This window comes from Manacus vitellinus, unplaced genomic scaffold (assembly GCF_001715985.3).
Source record: "Manacus vitellinus isolate BGI_N305 unplaced genomic scaffold, ASM171598v3 scaffold_30_pilon, whole genome shotgun sequence".
Lineage (NCBI taxonomy): Eukaryota > Metazoa > Chordata > Aves > Passeriformes > Pipridae > Manacus > Manacus vitellinus.
In genome coordinates, this window is record NW_021940291.1 from 6421869 (window position 1) to 6441899 (window position 20031).

At 35.9% G+C, this 20031-nt stretch overlaps 1 protein-coding gene across 5 annotated transcripts in view; it reads right to left on the reverse strand.

Annotated features, from left to right (window-relative positions):
- Positions 1-20031, reverse strand: part of SBF2 (SET binding factor 2) — a 256935-nt gene that overhangs the window by 97954 nt on the left and 138950 nt on the right. For all 5 annotated transcript variants that reach the window (XM_029961044.1, XM_029961046.1, XM_029961045.1 and 2 more), the window contains exons 7-16: positions 14208-14340; positions 12547-12655; positions 11698-11811; positions 10813-10890; positions 8502-8615; positions 7849-7977; positions 6982-7080; positions 4603-4807; positions 2238-2347; positions 560-709 (exon numbers count right to left, since the gene is read on the reverse strand). In XM_029961044.1, coding sequence (XP_029816904.1) covers positions 560-709; positions 2238-2347; positions 4603-4807; positions 6982-7080; positions 7849-7977; positions 8502-8615; positions 10813-10890; positions 11698-11811; positions 12547-12655; positions 14208-14340 — 1241 coding nt within the window. The remainder of the gene's footprint in view (positions 1-559; positions 710-2237; positions 2348-4602; positions 4808-6981; positions 7081-7848; positions 7978-8501; positions 8616-10812; positions 10891-11697; positions 11812-12546; positions 12656-14207; positions 14341-20031) is intronic.

Below are 20031 nucleotides of genomic sequence, written 5' to 3' on the forward strand. Positions count from 1 at the left end.
CCGCCATATGTTGATGTTTATTCAGCACAAAGTAATTTATCAGCAGAATAACTGAAATGAACTGCAAAGACTTGCAGTGAGTCTCTGACAAATTGTCACCATGACAAGCAGAACTACCACCATAAACCATGGAAGCAGAAAGCAGGTTTTCTTCTTGAACTATGTGATGACAAAGAGGACAAACTTTTGGGTGATACACATTGTAGGAGCTCAGAGTCGAAAATGACCTGGAAAAGCTAAGACCCACTCATTAAAGAAAGCACTTCAAGCCATTAAGTTAAATCATTTCAATACCTACCAAAGCTAAATTGTATTTAAATTATTAATAATGGGAAGTTTTCTTTCTGTTTGTCATATCAGGTAGATCTGTACAGATCTGAGTGTTCTGTCCTTTATCCTTTCAACAACAAAATATTGTACATCCACCATCAAGTACTATCTGCTACATCACTGCAGGACATGGTCCTATAATTTAATTATTTTGCTTCTCCACATCACTCTAAGCAATCATTATAACAAAAGAAAGACAACCAAAGAACAAAGCCTTGCCATACTGTACCTGCAAAGCACAGTTCATCATTCGCACAATGTAGTCAAACTGCTGATGGTCCAGTATTGCTCGGTTCTGTTTTACATGCTGGCCCAGTTCCTGGGTCAGGCAGTGCCGAGCTGCCTTCCCTTTTAGGGCTCTCAGAGCTGCAGGCAGGGTCTGGAGAGAAGAACACCTGGCTTTATGAAAACGAAATTAAATGGCACTACTCACACTGAATATCATTCCTCCTTTATCAAGAAACTGCAAGTGACAGTAAAGAATAATTTGGAAATTACTCATCAGCTTGAATATCAAACTTTCACATAATGATTGGTTTAGCTTGAGTTATCAAGTATTAAGTTTTTCCTATGTTTTTTTCAAATGCACTTAAGAGGATTTCTCGCCTACATGTGGAAATAGAAATCATTTTATAAAGACAGTCATTGAATGGATGTGAAATCAGAAATGGATTATAGTGCATGAAAGCAAGTGCTCTGTTCAGTACCAGCCAGGCCAGGTCTTGAGTTCGCCTGCCAAGGCCAACTGGCATGTTTTCTGATAAGCAGTGGATGACAAATGGTTTTAGAAGTGGCATACCTCTCATAGCAATGAGGACACAAGATTGTCATGCAGTTTATCCTAAAACAGTGCCAATAGAATATTTATGTCAACATTTTAAAGATGCAGCAAGTACTACATCAACGATTCTCAACAGTGGCCCTTTAGACGAGAGTTAATTGTGGTAACAGGTAAGTAACAAAAGGCAGCCTATTGGCTAAGGACAAATTTACCATGTAGAGGGACAAAAAAACTACTGAACTTTCCCAAATGCCTGTAAGTTGAAAGATGTTAAAAACTACTGTGCTATACTCGGATCAAAACTCTTACAAAAGAGTTACATATTTTATTAGGACTTTTCCCATGTGCATTTTGAAACCGTAATTTGTAAATCAAGCAAAGTTCATTTTCTATCTTGAGCTGCACAGCCTCAGAGATATACAGGTTATACTTCCCTGAGAAATCAAAAAATTGCTTAAAATAATTTTACAGTCACTTTCACAGGCAGAATTAGGTCTGAATGTAAGTTTGAGTGACTGTTCTAGAATCAATAACTGCAAACTCTATGGACAGAATCTACAAAAGTTGGCAACTTCTTAATGTGGAAAAAATAAGAATGTCAAGGATAACAACTCACTAGTACATTGCAGTGAAGGCACATATGCCAAATATTTACATTCCTCTCTGAGTTCTATCAAATTATTGATTTTTACAACCAGCAAAATTTACTGTACTGAAAATTTAAAAAGAGCACTGATCATTCAATACTGAATCATATATGTATGCCTTTTGTTTGCCTTCTTTCTAATTAATACTGTTAGAGCAATATAAAATTAATAAATATATAAATTGTTTTAAAAAATTTATGTGGACAATATTACTTATAACGGTAATAAATTAGCTGAAAAGGTTTCAATGCACCCATGTAGTATAAGAAACAGGTTTTCAAATTCATTAGCCTCATACTACACACAGTACTGCATTTAGATGATTAGTTTTATTGCTTACTTCATTCATTTAAATGGTCAAAATAATCCTTAGTGTTTGAAACATGACTTCAAAGTGTACTTTGTGACTAGGTCAGTCTCCATTTGCTCATTAACAGAACAGAGGATTATTTGGGAAAGTTACAATTTCATTTTATTACCTTTTCAGTCTCCAAAAATTTGTTTTCAAAAATGAACGAGATGCAGTTTCTAACAACTTCCAGCCTCTGAGCACTGTTGAAAACTGTGCTTCCTTTTTCCATTATGGAAACTAACAAAGAGAAAGAAGAATATACATCTGTAAAATGTCTCCTGCAAGAGTCACGAAGAATACCAAAAAATTCTTTAAAAGAAAGTCAAAAATTAGTGTGCCCTCCATTTTACTCTGTTAAGCAAATACCTTTAGTAGGCATATACAGATGGGAACATAAGATCCTAAATCTTTGGTTTTCCTATACTATCTAAAGAAGAGAGTGGTCTGAATTTTAACTGGATTCTCTTAACTATTTGTTATATTTGATTCCTACAGGTCCAAAGAGACTACAAACTCTAACATACAAATGAAATATAAAAATATATTTTTGAAAATATATATTTTGAACTATGTAACCTTGCACACTTTGTAGCAGTAGATAACTATTTTTAGTTGGCCACAAGAATTCTGCAACATGGAATAAAACCTGACAGACCTGTTCTCTTATCTAGATTCCAATTTACTGACATGTAAAGATTATTCTCTTAACGCACTGTTTAGTTATCATTTTTCAAGAAAATTCAGAAGAGAAGAACTAACGTCCTCTTTTTCTTTAGAGTATCAAATAAATAGAATCTAAATGTAGAATATGCCTTTCTTGTAGATAATAATGAACTACTAATATCCAAAGATTTTGAGACATGGGACAGCAGGGAGTATAAGTGTGAAAGCTGTTCCTCGAAAAAACCCACAAAAACCCCTTTGATGTAAGAATTAACTTATTAAAAAGAGAATGTTCTGTTGCATCAAGCCTTTTAAAGAAAGACGATAGAACACAAGCACACATCCTTTTTCTGTAAGAAACACATTCAATGACACAGTTCACAGCAAAGGCAGGTGAAGAGAGTTCATCTTCTTCTTACATAAACCCAAAGAGAAACAGGCCCCAAAAGGGCCTCAAGAGGCCATCTAGTTCGTCCTGCTGTCCCTAGACAGGATCAACTCTATTTATGTTATTTCTCATGTTTGTCTAATATGTTCCCAATGTTCTGTGATAACAGAGACTCCATGGCTTGACAAAAAATCCACTCAACTGCCTCACAATCCTCATTTTACCACATCTTGCTGACAAATAACTCTACTTCTGTGCTGCAATTAAACCCATTATTTCTTATCATTGCAGATTATTCCCCTTCTTTTTCTAACTGCCTCTTATATAATTGAAGACTGCTATTATGTGTTCTCTCAGTCTTCTATTTTTCAGTCTAAACAACTCCCCATCTTTCCTTGTAGGTCACATTCTCTGGACCACTGGTCATTCTTGTTGCTTTCTTATGGACTCCCTCCAACAGAACCAAAAATGGAGACAATCTTCCAGTGTCCAAAAATGGATACAAACACTCCAAGCTGAGGCCTTACCGAGCACAATGAAAAGATTTCTCCATGGGGTTCACTGACTGCACTCCTGTTTATACATCCTACTAAGATGTTTGTCTTTTTTGCAGTAGCTTGATATAGCTGGGTCATGTTTGCCTTATGGTCATTAAAATGCCCAAATTAATTTCTGAAGCACTGCTGGCTAGTCAGCTGATCATGTCTATGCAAGTGCAATACCTTATTTGAAGAAAAACAGTAGAGAAGGACAAAATTCAACAGAGACCAGTGCTAAGATCTCTACTTTTTTTTAAAGACTGGATCCCACCCTTCAAAGGTTTTGCAAGCTCTGCCAGCTTCATGTCCTGCAAGGTTACTAAATGTACTGGTTTACGCCACCATTCATGTTGATGACTAGGACTAATAGAATTTTTCTGTCACAAAAATTAAATCTGTTCTTTATATTTAAATATAGATATATTAATTTTGAGACAGATGCTATGTTTGCTCTTTGCCTTTTTCCAGTAATTTACATGCCTTCCACTAGTATCAAAGGAGAAACTCTAACAGTTCAAAGCTTGGTTCAGTCAGTCCTACAGGTAACCTGTGGTGATATTTATCAGACCTAGGTGAGCAGAATAATATGTAGTTTAATAGTTCAACTCAAAATCTAACTCAGATCAAAACCTTTCTTGTTGTTAGCAATTATGCCCCTCATACTATGGATGTTTGACTTCTTAGTAAAGGCAGATACAAAATGCCTTTTAAAACTGCAAAGGCCAACACGCAAGTCTGTGTACCAGAGTTTACTACGATCACTAAAAATATTTAATACACTATTTAATACACTAAAAGTATTAATACAAAATTGGGAGCAACACACTGTAGTCATGCTAACTATACATTCAACTCATGAGATTGGATGAGAAATGGGTAAGTTGGGGAGCAAATGAACTTACCAACGGGGGGACCCGCTGGGACAACACACTTCTTGTCCCCCCGGGTGGCAGGGGGGGCCCCCTGACTCCTGGCGAGGCCCTCCTGGAGGAGCTCCTGCACCCGGCACTCGTTGATCCGGGGGAAAGGCAGGATGTGAACACGCAGGTGGGAGCCCTCCGTGGGCCGTGGCACTTTCTGGAATGCTATGTGGGGGTTGGGATTCTCCTGCAGGTCAAGAGCAAAAGGTTATACACAAATTGTATCACACAGTGCTACCACTGGTCTACTCTAATTTTACTGCTGTTTTGTGTATCTCTCATACCTGAAAGACTAAGAAGCCAAATATCTGATGTAGATGACTAATAAAACATTTCATGTTGATATCACCCTTAACTCCTTATCTGTAATACTTCCAACTTTGTTAAAGGCTTTTATAAAATTATTTTTGTCAACATGCAAAATTCAAAAAGAAAGATGGTAAAAGAAAATCACTGTTTAACTTGGGTTGATTTATGCAGCTTAATGAGTATTTAGGACTTGAATAGAAATTAATTTGACAATCAACTTCTTCATTAGAGAGAGGGTTGAAGACTACCTACCAACATTCACAGCATCACATATCTTTAGGAGTATAACAGCCAAACAAACCAGAATATTTTCATCTCTTCATTCATAGGTACCAGGGGTTATCATTAATCATGTCTGAATTTACTGTTGTCCAATTTGACTCCATGCTATTACTTATTACTGGCTACATACCACTGCCAAAGAGTGATACTCCATCAAATAGTTTCTGTTGCAAATGCACAACTGGCTTGGAAGTAAACTTGTAAACAGCAGCTTAATACTTTTATTTATGGGAGTAAAAGGCAACAAGGAAGAACAGATGCATCAACTTCAGAAATAGCACCAAAACAGACCAGTTACTCGGTCATATATATTTTCTGCAAAGTAAAGTTTAATGGAACAAGCCAAAAATCTAGCTAGGGGGATGAGAGCAGCAGATTCCAGGAGAAGCAAAGCAGAGGAAGGGCACGCAGTCTCAGCAGGGTGTAACAGAGGGCACAGAGCAGAAAATGCCAGAAAAGGAGAATAACTATTCCACAATCCATTTCACTAAGAAGAGAGATTCAGAGGAAATAAAAAGAGTTACTTTAACCTTGGACAGGCACAAACATCATGTCAGACATATATGCTAACAGGCAGTGTAGGTCTAATGGCTTGAACTACTCAAGTGGTATATGCCAAAAACTTGTCTAGATTTTCCAGTTGTACCACCTAGACTAATACAAACATTATCTCTCCAGAACAGACCACATCTCTCACATGTATCTAAACTGCCACAGCTACAACATGATGCCTACCAAAACTGTGAACAAGATGTCAAAATATGTCATGCAGTCAGATTAAAATCAGGCAGCTCTAGGCACAACTTCAAGAAGCAATGTTACTCATCACCTATATTTAGTCAAAGACAGATGTATGCATAACTACTAGAAATCTGACTTCTAAATGCCCCAAGTCACTGATTTAGTGAATATAAGTGTATACTCCTGTTAAGTCATTGACTTAGTGGTAGTGAAGTAGCAAGTCAATCACAATGGTATAAATAAATCTCATCATCAGACAAGACAAAGAGAACCCCCAAAAAACCTCCAAAGACCCCGTAATTCTTGTGCTTTTTTAATAGAAGTATATTTGTAAACCATAGTTTTGGGGAAGTGGGACATTGGAAAGAAAGGGTGACAAAGGTGTCAACTGACTGTGTAATACATAATGCTCTGTGGAGTCTGAACCATAGGAAGTGTGAGAAGGAGGGAGAGTAGTCAATGCCAAAAAACAACTCCAAAAGACCCCCAAAACCCACAAACCAAAAAAAAAACAAACCCAAAACTCGCTAATGGAAGAGTAAGAGATTTTACAAAAGCACCATGTAACACAAACACATGATAGGAAGGCAAGAATGAAACCGGGAGGAACTGCAGGAAACCTAAAGGGTACAAGAAAAAGGCTGTAAAATAGTAAGTAGTGCCTGCTGAGCACACAAACCATGGGGACTGGGTCACACAGCAGGAAAGATCTGCTGAAAGTGTACATTATGCCTAACTGGATGTATAGCTTTCAGAGGAAAAACTATCGAGAGGCAAGAAGAGAGGTTACAGCAGAGAAAAAACCATTTTATATACATTATGTGAATACACGCTAAGAAAATAGAGTGATAAGTAGCAGTAGCTATATGTAAACCAGTATTATTAAAGTTCAAAGTCTTTTGCCATAATGTAGATGATGACTACCACAAGCTGTCATTTCCATTTTCAGATACTGGATCAATCTCACAAATAAGAATTTTCAATGGTACCATCTCAACTCTACAAGTGCAGTAGGTATAGTAAACTTACATTTTTGAAGAGCTGTTCTGCAAGTTCTCTAACATGCTTTATCATTTTTGGTGGATTGCCCTCCTCGGCTTTAATTCTTTCAACTTCAAAGGCTACCAACTTTTTTCGAAAAAAGAAAGAATAAAAATGTTTATAATTCAACTAAAAAAATGTTATTTCCTCTTAAGTTACGGAAAGTTAATCTTAAATTGAAACAAAGGAAAGAAAGCTGAACACCAAAAAATGTGCAACGTCACGTTGCTCTGGAACATGAGACATTTTCAGTTTCATATAGAGCTTTTGTTACCAGATGTTTTAGTCCTACCTAATATAGAAAGTCCTACATACTTAAAACATTCCTATCAGGTTTCTATACCACAGTCCAAATTTCTCGTATGTACTACTACTACTACTACTACAACACAGAATTAATACCAAACTCTGTTTTTACTGTTGATTCAACTAAAAGCCAACATAGTAAAAATATGGCATTACTTTTTAAAATTTTAAACTGTTTGTCTCAGTTTATATTGTTGGATAGGTATTTAATATTTCTCAATGAGTTTATTAATGTTTCACACAATATATTTAAAATACTCAAAATAATTCTGTACTAGTACACATGATGTATTATGAAGCCACAAACCTGACAAGAGGAACAGCATTACCAAGATTTATACAACTATTTAATTTCACACATATGAGTAGGGCACAATTTTATGGATGTAAAGTAGAAATATCTGCTTAGTATAAAATGAGAATTGAGAAGATTAGTATAAAGTTGATTTAATAAACAGTGAGGATTCAGAAGCATTTCAGTAGTTTGTCACATGCTGATATATCATAGGTACATCATAATTTACTTGGGAACACAGAAACAATTTTCACCTCATCAAAAAGATCACAGGCTCTGAAGGGAGGACCCCTCTCTGACACAAAACCAGCAAATGCCATTCCATTGAGGACTTTGGTTAGAAAGTCATTCTCAATTAAGCCTCGCTGGCCCAAGAAGGCTGCCTGCAGCAAAGACAGAAAAAAATGCATGTATTTTATAAGTACCAAAACCACAACGATTTATGTACTAGCAGTTAAACATTTTCACCACCTTATCAGCTTATATGAGTATGTGGTATTTTCTAATTAAATCTTTTATTATACATAGTATCTTTTTACACCTAAATTCAGAACTGGAAGTTAGATGCACACATTTTTTAAATCTCACAGGTAATAAACCAGAAAACTAGTACCTTCAAGCAATGTCTTCTTATTGCATTCATATGTTTTCAAAATTCGACAACTGATTCCTCAAATGTTTATTTGTATTAAATTTAAATGTTAACTTTGTTTTACATTTCCTGATTGTCCCTGCAATTAGTCCCACTAAAACACATTGATATCCTGCTATGCCAAAATGATATGCTTATCACATGCAGATAATTTTATTTATTTTTTTTTAAACCACTTGTTCAAAAGGCAGGCTTGTGGGAATAACATGGTGCAAGCGAATACTAACTAAATACACGTGTCTGCTTCTCTTTTACCTTGTGGAAATGAATTACTGGTTCAGCATGAATCCTGATCAGCTGAAGACATGACCGGTATCCTTGGAAAAGTTGTGCAAATAGCCTAAGGAAGATTGCTCGCACCTCTTTATCCTGCAGGCAGTAATCAAATATGCTGTTAAAACATTTTTCTATTGAAAGCTTTTCCACACCTGGTATAAAACTATATGAGAAATGCCTACAAATTCATCGGTGTAGCAAGTGAAGCACATGAAGCAGAGATACTTGTACACATAAAAGGTTGTCTCATGGCATGGTTAGGGTTGGAAGGGACCTTAAAGGTCATCTAGTTCCCCTGCCCTGTCCTCAGATGGCAATGACAAATTCAGCACATGGTCACCCCTCCACTCCTGCTGATCCTTCCCACACCACAGGCTCTGGGCAATGCCAGTGTAACAGGGGGGGTGGTCATGTGCTGAACCACATGAATGAACTGCCATGAGAGAAAGCTGATCCTAAATAAAGGAAAGATTAACCTGGATTTGTTCCTTAAAGTAAGCAGGGCTTTGCAGCACTACACAAGCAGTGCCATTGGAAGGGAACCATGGGAGCCTAAGGTGGAACTGCTGCTGCTGGAGGAACGAGGCTCAGAGCATCCCAGGCATCACCAGAGCCATCAGCTGTGGCTCTGCCAGATGAGGCACAGCTCTATGTTTGTTCCACTACTTGTCCAGGACTCTTCCAACTCACATCTCCACTTGCCAATCTACAGCCGCCAAAATAAGCCAGAGCTACTTTGAAAAGTTTTAAATAGTAGATCTTTAAAGTCCTGGTTTGTTTTATTTAAGAGAGTGCTTATATACACACTACCAGGATAGTGGAAATGATGTGAACAGCTGGGGGCAGACTTGGGGCAGTGACATCTCCATCTGGCCCAGATGCCATTAAAGACTGACATCAAACCCTGTGTCACCCTGTTATTTCATCTCAGCTCAGGTACCTACTCACACTGCAGCCATGTCGAAAACCTAAGGTCCTAAAAATTGTTTTATGACCTCAGGTTTCATGGTGTCTCCAAGGACGTTTTAAACAAACTAACTTTATACATTATACCCAGCAAAGAATATTATATTTACTATCAGGTAACCATTTGATCAGATAATTAACAAGTAAATAAAAGCTAAATAAGTTAAAGCTTGTAATGACTTTTTAAAGAGATAAGGTATATATAAGATTCTATAATATTGTCTAACTGGAATATTTTACTAGATGTTTTTTAATTCTTCACTGGAACATTATGGATGTTATTTATTTTTAACTTTATTTTGTAAGGGCTCCATTTTACTCCTTATAAGATAGGCCCATTTTCTGTTGCTGTGCAGGATTTTAACAGGTACATTTGTACCCTGACTTTTTTGACTACTTGAACACACAGTTGCTTCTTTCAGACTTAACAAAATACTTATTTTGATACAAATTATATTCATTTGTAACTTCCCTATTCAAAGTAAGATTTTAGCTGAATTCTGTCATTAGTTTAAATGAAATCTGGATAGTATTCCCTGTCTTCAAAAACGAAAAAAACCCCAATCTTAAAGTAACAAATAAGTACAACAAATACATTGTACCACGTTATTGTATTACATTTTCAAATATACCTACTCAAATGTGTTCTTAAACTGAACTGGCTTTTGGATTTTAGTTTGGACTACCAACTCAAGCTCAGCTCTAAACACAAGCTATAGACTAAACTACAGACATACAGTTTCACTCAGGTTGAAGTCCATTAAAGGCAATTAACTTTATGTGGTTAAAACCCATATAACTCCTTTCCCAATACATCCAACCATACCATGTATAATAATTACTGTAAAACCAGTGACTTATGTTTTGCTCACACCCCTATCTTTACCCACATTTACTCTAAAAATCTAGATAAATGACATTTTTCATGTTTCTGAAGTTTTTTTCTGTGGAGGGGGGAGTGTGTCTATAAGAGAACATTTTTTGTGTAATTTTAACATTTACACAAGCACAGAAAAAGACCAGTTTCTCCACTTATGTAAAATTCTGCAGCTTTACTGGTCTGTGAAACAGAGACACAGATTTAACTCAACAGACAGCAGTATTAAAACAAAATTAGGTGCTCCCATAGTAATAAAAATATATTTATAAAACTTCTAACCCATTAGAATGCTATCAGAGGGCAAGATTAATTTCTTTGCTACGCCAATAATACCATAAAGTATATGGAAAAGAAAACACAAAGTAGAAATCCTTAAAAGAAAGCTAGCCTTAAATTTCAACAGTTTTCCACTTAAGAAAGTCAGACATAACACAGAAATCTTACCAGCATTTTTGAGTGTGATAAAGCTGTTCGTGGGGGAGGGAATGCATAATCTGCTGTTTCCAAATCAGGATGCAAAACCTAGGGAATTTTTAAAAAGAAATTTTTTCCCCTCATTTTGCTGATAAAAAGATAAATTACTTTTATTCCTCTTTCTCAAAGTAATATTCACTGATATTAGGTACCTCAAGTAAGAGACAGAGTTAAATTACGAAGACTATATGGAAATAAAGGTGGGATTAATTTCTCAGCTTCAGGTTTCTCAAAATGAGCTAGTTATCAAAAACTCTGATTGCAGCCATGAAGGTAGTCAATACCATTAGAGATTTTAGAGTCAATTCATCTGAAACAGATTAACAGACAGATAATTCTTCTCTTTAAGATAAAAAGATTTGCTGAGAAGACTCCAAATAAGGTGATTTCTAACTTACTACAGTGATAGTAAAAAACCAAACTGAACTACATTTTTTTGTGATTCCCTAATGTAGAATACATCATTCTTGAATAGTGAAAAAGGGGTATCACACAAACAAACTTTAAGACTAAACGGTAATTAATTTGTTAAATTTCAAGACAATGTACAGTTGAAATGAATTTATAAAAACAGAAAAGCAGCAAAACTGAATGGTAACAATGCTCTTATTAAAAAATCATTATTAAGAAGGAAAAATCACTACCTATCTCCTGAATAGTAAAAAATACATTTTAGTATTAAATTATTGATTATATTAACTCTAAACTCAGATAATAAACTCTTCTAAAACCAGGAATGTTGGCATGTATCATAGTTTTAAATCTTACATGTTTGAAAGCTTAATACTGAAATTTATATTTCGTTTTTTACAAAGAGGTGAGAGGTTGGAAAACGGGGTTTGTATCAAAACATACTAGAGAAAGTGCCATTTGAGTCTGATGCAGCAGTGGCTCTGGCAGCTGAGACAGATGAATACATTCAGGAATTTTAATTGTTCCTCCATCCAGGTCTGCTATGATTACATCTAACTGTAAGGGACAAACACATTATTGTAGTGCATACTGCAAGCATAGTTTAAAAACACAACAGTTCAAATTTCATGATCTGCACATAAGTTAAAATAAACAAATTAAAACCAGTACTAACTTCAATGTACAGAATGCTTTTGATAAAGGAAATACTCCAAATACTTCCTATTACTGAATCTAGCCACGAAAAACAAATGTAAACCAAAGAAAGTGAAATGAGGCCAGACTTTCAAAAATTATTTTTGTTTCTGGATATTCCAGGTCTGTGTTCAGAGATTTGTGATATCTAATCAGCTTTTTGCAAAAGAACACAGGGAGGGTAACTATAAGTAAAATTATGTGTTTCTAAGCACTCGTACCCCTGCTTCAGTTTCTCCAAGCAGATGCTTAGAAAGGACAAAATAAAACCATTGAAAATACACTTCAAAATCCTGAGTGAAATGCTCAAACTCACAACAAACAGATGACAAAGCTGGAAATGGATGCATTCCTTCCCATCCTGCACTAGAATCAAACAGGTTCCCTCCTCTACTTTATAGCCTTAATGTATTTATCAAAGAATTGATGATTTTTCCCTTTTTTCTTCTCCTGATTGTCTTGCCTTGCTTTCTACAATAATATTTTGAACATATATATGAATCTCTCATACAAACATCTCTGAAGCACAGAAAATCTCTGCAGCTGAGCACCACAAAAGACACTGTGACTATGAATGAGCTGGGCAGACATACTTACAAGCTCATGAATGTCATTGCGAAAGACAGAATGTACACCAATGATGAAAGGTGTTGGTGAGCTGAGAACTTCCAACAGCTGTGCAGGAAGAATTGGAATATAGGGATAACTGTGAAAAGAATAAATAAAATAAAATAAAAGCTTCTGGCTATCCTTCCACATAGGGCAACCTTTTTCTTAAAAAAAACCCCTTCCTGTTATGTGTTAAATTTACTAGAAATAACTATTCCAAAAATACAAAAGATGAAAGTATTAATTAAATACTTCTTTATTAACTAGTATGCTGTTAAAATAACATGTCATTAAAGCTCCATAATTTATTATAAGGTCCACAAATTATTGCAAATCAGTGTATTTTTCAAAAAAAGAGAAGCCTATTGATATCTGTAACATTTATGTTATGTGTACATTACATTTGTCCACAACTTTTAAGTAGCCAGGGACACTAAAGTTATAGATAATACCTTCATTTTAGAAACAGACACCTACAATTCAGCCTTTTGTAAAATATCATTAGTAAGAAATCTTTAAAGGAAATATTTTGCTTTGATATTGAAATGACAACTAAATATTATGTACAGAACACTATTTCAGATATTGTTTACTTGATTGCACGACTTAAAAAAAATAAAACAGTGGTTTCAGTAGAGCAACATGAAAATCTGGATCTAAACTCATCAATGTTTATCAACATCTAATTTATAGTTATTAAAGTTCACATTCATTACTATTTTAGCATGAAGAAACACATTCCAAAACTAATTTTCCATTTTCTTCCTACCTATTCTATATTAAAATGAAGCCCATCTCTGTAATATTTTAAATAAAACAAGCTATTAAAATACGACATGATTTGAAACAGGTGAGTCAGGATTAGATGTCTTCCTAAAAAAACCAAACTGCTTGACATTAAGTTTTCCATTTCAAAATGCTGCATCCACATGTAGCTTTTTAGAGAGCATCAATTTGTTGACTTAAATTCCTTCTCTGGTGGACATTTGTCAGTGACTTAAAACTGTGACACACATCAATGCAGCTGTTACTTTTGAGCCACGGAATCTTTCAGGTTACAAAGGGCCTCAGGACATCATTTCATCCAACCTACTGCTCTAAGCAGAGTCTAGACTGAATCCAGATGAAGTTGTCCTGGGCTCTGTCCAGCTGCTCCTGAAAGCTTACAGGGATGGAAGTTCCATAGGTTGCCTGTTTCACTCCTTAATTATCCTCATAATAAAACACATTTTCCCTGTGTGTATGGTCAGAAACTTCCCTCTCCCCTGTTTCAGTTTATGACCCCATTGTTTTCTGCCACACACCTCCTCTTTCTTTTTGGCAGGTTGGTATTAGATCTCCTCCATATCTTTTCCAGGATTTACTCATGGGCCATCGCTGTCAAGTTTTACCATCCAACTGACGTTGTGAGCAGGGTTTCTACTGTATTTGTAGGTGGGATGTTTCCCCCTTAATTGTTTCCACTGCCATGTTGCAATCAGACTTTTATTAATGATGTGTACAGACTAGGAATTGCATGTCTGATCACGAAAATCTCTGCTTATTTGAACAACATAGCAGAACTCCTTTTGTACAGGACAGTGTAACAGAAGTTATAAAATGTGTTATAAAATTAGTTAACGAGTAAAAAGAATCAACACTCTACTCACCTGTATTTGAGGGGAAACATCAAAGACTCCAGAGCCCTACAGGCATCACTGAGCCTCTGAAAACTTGCTGAGTGAAAGAGAACCTTATTTTCTGTAAGCACGGCACAGAACAAGCTGAGTACATTTTGGATTCCTTAAAAAAAAATAAAATAATAAGAAAGAACTGTAGCAACATGCCAAAAGAATCAAAATGACATTAAAAGGAATTTTCAAAAAGCCTATGATAACTGCATAAATTGTCAAGTACCAAGTTTTTCTACCTTTTATTTAACTAGTGCAGCTTCCTTCTGTTTTTCAGGTTGCTAAAATACTATCTGAATGTATTTCTACATCTCAAATATATTGTATTACATCTCCCTTTCAATACCACTTTCAAGGATTTCCACTTCTCAGCACAAATCCCAGCAATGCTCAATAATGACTTCAGACAGTATTATGTGTATCTTCTGCATAGCCTTCTCTGTATCCAGTATTCAATTCTGGTCACTGATCCAGGCTTAACTTCTAAACCTTTCTGTATCTCCAAGCAGGGAAAAAATAATAAAATCATACTGCTGAGCACAAAAGAAAATGACAAAGACTTCCTAGTAAATACATTCATACTTTATCCACAAAGAGCATTCAAGAAGTCACAAGGTTATAAAAGGGCAGTAGGAGAATACGTGTCACTAAGAAGGTCTGACTGTTTAAACAAGCCCCACTAGATTTAGGGTAAGACTCATGAATCAGACGATGGGGAGCTTTGGAGGATTTTTTAAGACAGTATAATTTACCTAGGAGACAAAGCTGTGTGCTTTCAGGGAAAACCAAAAATATATTTCCTTTAAAACAAAGTCCCATCCTGAGAAGCAGACATGTCTGAGATGTGAGATATGCTGAAATTTATGAAATTTCCTGAAATATGCTGGAATGTATGATGTTTCCCTGAGGACATGGCTTGTGTTATCAGTAAGACAGCCTCTATTACCTTCACAAAACTATTGCTTACTTACAATAACCTTCCCAATGAGAAGTGTGACTACGTAGAGCCACTCTGCTCATATGACAATTAACACTTAGTTTGGTTTACATAATTTTTAGGACATGTTTGGATAAATATTTTTTCTTTTATGATGCATGCAAATTTTCTTCTCTGGAGTGAAGCTTAGTTCATAAACATAAAGGGACAAAGATTCAGAGAGGGCTGTTGAACAAAAAAGACATAATTCTTAGGATGAACATCGACCAGCAACATAATCCTGTGTTGAAAGCTTGTGCTTTTGAACTCCATTCTCCAGGATTCCTGCAGACACTCGCACAACCAAAGGCAGAGGCTTGAGAGGACTCGAGGACAGAAGGCTTTGTTATAAGGCTGAGTGAGTTACTGTTGCAAACGACTGCTGTTGTTTTCAGTGGCATAATTAATATTGTGCTAGCAGAAAACAAACTGCTTTGTAATACACAATGTGAGGAGGGTGTTAAAGAAAAAAATTCCAACAAGTTTCCTCAAGTGAATGAAATAGCACTCAGCAGTGAATGGCTAGAAGCTAACTGGACATAGTGTCCTTCCTTGTGTGCATGTACTTATTTAAATACAAAGTTAGAATCTCCTGCCTGTTTAAAAACGTCTCTCTAAGAGTCTAAAAACTCAAACAGCCCCTTTTATGCAAAACTGCCCTTGTTCCTTTCCCAGAACATTTTAAAGACTGTTTTGGAGTATACTTTTTGTTTTAAACTAAGTTTTTGTTTTCAAGCTAAGTGGGTTTTTTACACCATTTCATTCCACATCGAATATCTTCTTAAGATATTTAGGAATACATATTTTTTAAACATCTGACAATTTCTTCCTAAATCAGATATAAAAATTCTCAAAAAACCCTCTATAAACCTATAATGTTTTGGCAGCTATTACTGAGGAAAATAATACCAAAAATAATCACAAATATTCACAACATTTTGTATAATGAAATGCTCTTAAAAAGCCCGTCTGGTGATAAAAATAGCTATAACTAAAAATTCTTGAAAGAGATGGTTTTCCATTCTGCACATCCTAAAACTCAAATCTAGGCTGAGAGGTAAAAGTTCTAAAATATTTTCTGGATGTTACTGGTTTTGAACTCTTCTTTGCAAAGCATTAAAGAGCATTCCTGTACTGAGGATATTCAATTGAAATCAAGCTGTGTAAAAAAATAGCATTTTTAGCTATATTATTTTGCTGTGAATTATAAGGATTCAAGAGTCAATTCTAATACCTTTACAAGCCCTATAACTTATCCAGTATCAGCATTTTTCACTTGAAATCTCTTGTGAATATAGGCCTCCTCATCAGATACCAAAACAATACACAATTCTCAAGAGTACACAATAACTGAGTGCTTTTGCAAAAATTTTACTAACAAAAAACATGAATGAAGTGTAAATCAGGATTTTGCTTATGTATAAGGAGGACACCTGCAAGTACTTCACAGTATTTGAACATGGTGGCTGTAGATCATACTGCCTCCTAGGGACTACTAAAATGATACACTATTGTATGGATAACACAGGGAATCTTCATGCTCATATGTAATGTTAAACCATATGTCTGTCCAATTTTTATCTTTACCATTGTGAGAGATGGATTTTTTGAATGTCTTCAATTTACAGAAAATTCCGGACGTCTCGTCAATGGAGCACAAAGTTCATTTAAATTACTAAGCAGTGATGATACAGTCTGTGAGGTTTTCATAGTTTCACTGGGGAAATTAGTCTGGTTTTGCTGCATGTAAGTGGCTACAGATAAAGATTCAGTTCATACTCTACAAAGGCATTTCTCAGTGCAGCTTAATCAGCACCAACATAATTTGATATTTAAGATGACTACTCTTAGCAGCTATTTCCCACAGATAAGCTTTGATGCCACATAGCAGAAGATGTACTGCAAATGTTTTTACCACTCTCTGCAAGTTGGTCTCCCAGATATTCACTGCATTTTAACTGGTCATGGAAGATGAATTTGAAATGTTTACTGTGATATGAATGCACCTGATGTAGTCCCAGCTTTGCTGAATTAGACAAAAGCGTTGCTTTATTTGCAGCACTTACGGAAAAGACCAAAATTGAGGGCACCTAAACACATCTCTAATAAATCTGCAGAGGAAGTTCACTGGCCAACTGCTCATGTGGCAGAAGGGAAAGAAGCATTGTCTCTCCAGTCTGGCAAACCCTGTCACATGTCCAAGTTAGCGGGTCCATTCCAGGTTTCAAGCTGAACCTGGAATTTTCAATTTCCATTTAAGGTTTTTCTACACTCTCTTGACCCTTTCCTGCATTCTGAATGTATTAAAAGCAGAAAGTAACCTCACAAAAAATGGCTTTATCTTGGCAGAAACAGGAAAAAAAGACAATAGGAATCTTGTGTGCATCCATTGGAAACAAAAGTGTTTTCATTTTAACAAGGTACCTACAATACAAATGAATATACCACAGTGAGAGTACTTAACTTGGTCTGTGTAATCAGTTCATCTAAAAATGCCTAAATAACAAGAAATAACATTACTATATAAAAAACAACACCAAACCAATAACCAGGGTCATTTCTTTTGGTATCTTTCCCAAAAGCCAGTTTAAAGTGAGAACATCTCTGGTTCTTACCCTTTTCTTTGCCGAACGCCCAAGAAATACTAAACTCATATTTAAGGAGAGGTTCTGAAATCTTGGTGGGCTTTGTTTTAGGGCTTTTATCTGCATAATAGGAATGCTAGTCCACTGAAAAGCTAATCACCAACATTGACCAACTTCTTGAAAACAGGCTATTCAGTCTGAAAACACATTTGGACAGTGAAACCCAGGCCAATCACTTCCACTGACTGAGAAGCTTGTACAGTGCAGACAGTCTCTTTGGTACCAGTGTTTTCATTCTCTCCCCTTTTCTTTCTTTCTTCTTCATCTTTTTTTTTAATGCTCTGTATACAATACAGAAGAATATAAAATAAATACAATAAAGTGTACAATATAGACACCTAATCTGGAATTTTCTTAGTTTCAAGATGATAGTCACTAACTCAATACAAAATTATTGCTCCACACATACTTTGAAATACTTTTTTTCAGGAATATCAGCATTATGACTGGGAAGGAAACTTTTACCTGATAGAATCCAACAAATTATACATAGTATGACTTTTGATTACTTTCCTTTTCTAAACCACTTAAAGAACTGATTAAATTATTTGACCAAGCCACCAAGGTGTTGTTTCAAGCCCTGCAAGTTGTTTACTGAAAACAAACCATTCCAAATAACAGCCTAAGCCCAGTTTCCTCATGCTACAAGACACAATCGTGCCTGTCTGTAACCTTGAACCCTACACTGCTCTGCAGGCTCCGCACTACATCCGATGCTCATTTGTCAGGGCATAAATAGACAACACGAAAAACAACAAACAAGTTGATTTTTACAGATTGCTCTTTTGCAGTCTACAGACAGACATCCTGTAAAATATTATACATACGCTGGAAAATTTTGAATGGAGGCTTCCTGACCTTCACTGTTTTCAAGTATTTAAAGAATCTGTAATTTGTACTAAATTATCTGACATCCTACATCAACAAATGTATCATTCTGCCTGCTTCCTGTTGTTCTAGAATTTAAGCATTTATTTAAGCATGATTAAAAAAAAACCCCAAACACAAACTGTACTTGACAAACTATTAACTGCTCTCTATATTGTGTGAAATCAAAATACTATCACTTCAGACTTTTGTAAAGAGTTATAAACGTGGATTTGGAAACTGAACTAGTGGAACACATTATTATGCCAATATGCCATTCTTGAATTACTGGACACAAGAAAAAGCTTAATAGACAAAATAATCCATAACTTAGCCAGACTAATCCAGGAAACGGGTCAACAAAGCCTGAAAAGCCTTTCTGAAAGGCCACTGGAGACTGCATAGTACAAGTTCTGTGCCAGGCAGTGTCAAGCTCTAAAGATAGCTAGGAAAAAAGTAGAGAAAAACAAAACTCTTTTCATTTTTATTTTTAGATGTGGCTGCATAGCACTGCTAATGAACAAAATACAAGCTTAATTAATAATAAGAGGCAACAATTGTACTCAATACTCTTATAGGTAATTCTTGCCAAATGGCATTCGTTTGTCCACCCATAAATTACACGGTATCTCCAGTCAGCTACATAGAGTTAAACCCAAAAGACTGCTATGTCACTCAGTTCAGGATCAATTCATACTTAGAAAAGTATGCAGGTCAGTTATTGGAGCAGGACTGCACACTACACCATTAAATCATAGCCAAGCTTGCTCACAAATGGAGAGCAATGTAGCCGTGCCAGCAGAGAGCTTTGTGAGGGTTAATTTATCCTGCTTTCTGGCTGGGCACCAGAGAACATGAGTCAGACAAGTACCCCAAGAGATTAAATTATGTGGTCGCTGTCAGAGTCAGGAGGAAGGAAGTCTCTACACCACAGACCCTTCAGCTGAGACTCCCTCAAAGAATTAAACATTTCATGAATAACACATTCAAACTGATTTCTGAGCCCATAGAAGCAAACACTCAGTGCTGAAACCAACCTCCATTTCCAGAGAAACACTTTTGATTTTGGAACTGACATGAAGGCAATTCAGAATCTGAACCATGAATGCTCCACGTAAGGAAGGTCGGAAAGAAGGTTTCTCTACAAACCAGCCTTTGGGGGGTGGTGGGAAGAGGTAAGGAAAAGGAGGACCAGACAGAAAGATGCTGGTATAAATGCCATAAACTCCAACCTATCATTGAACAGAATATCAAAGAAAATGCAAAACTAGGGATATATATGTCTTCAGCTGATGAATAAATATTCCAACAGCTA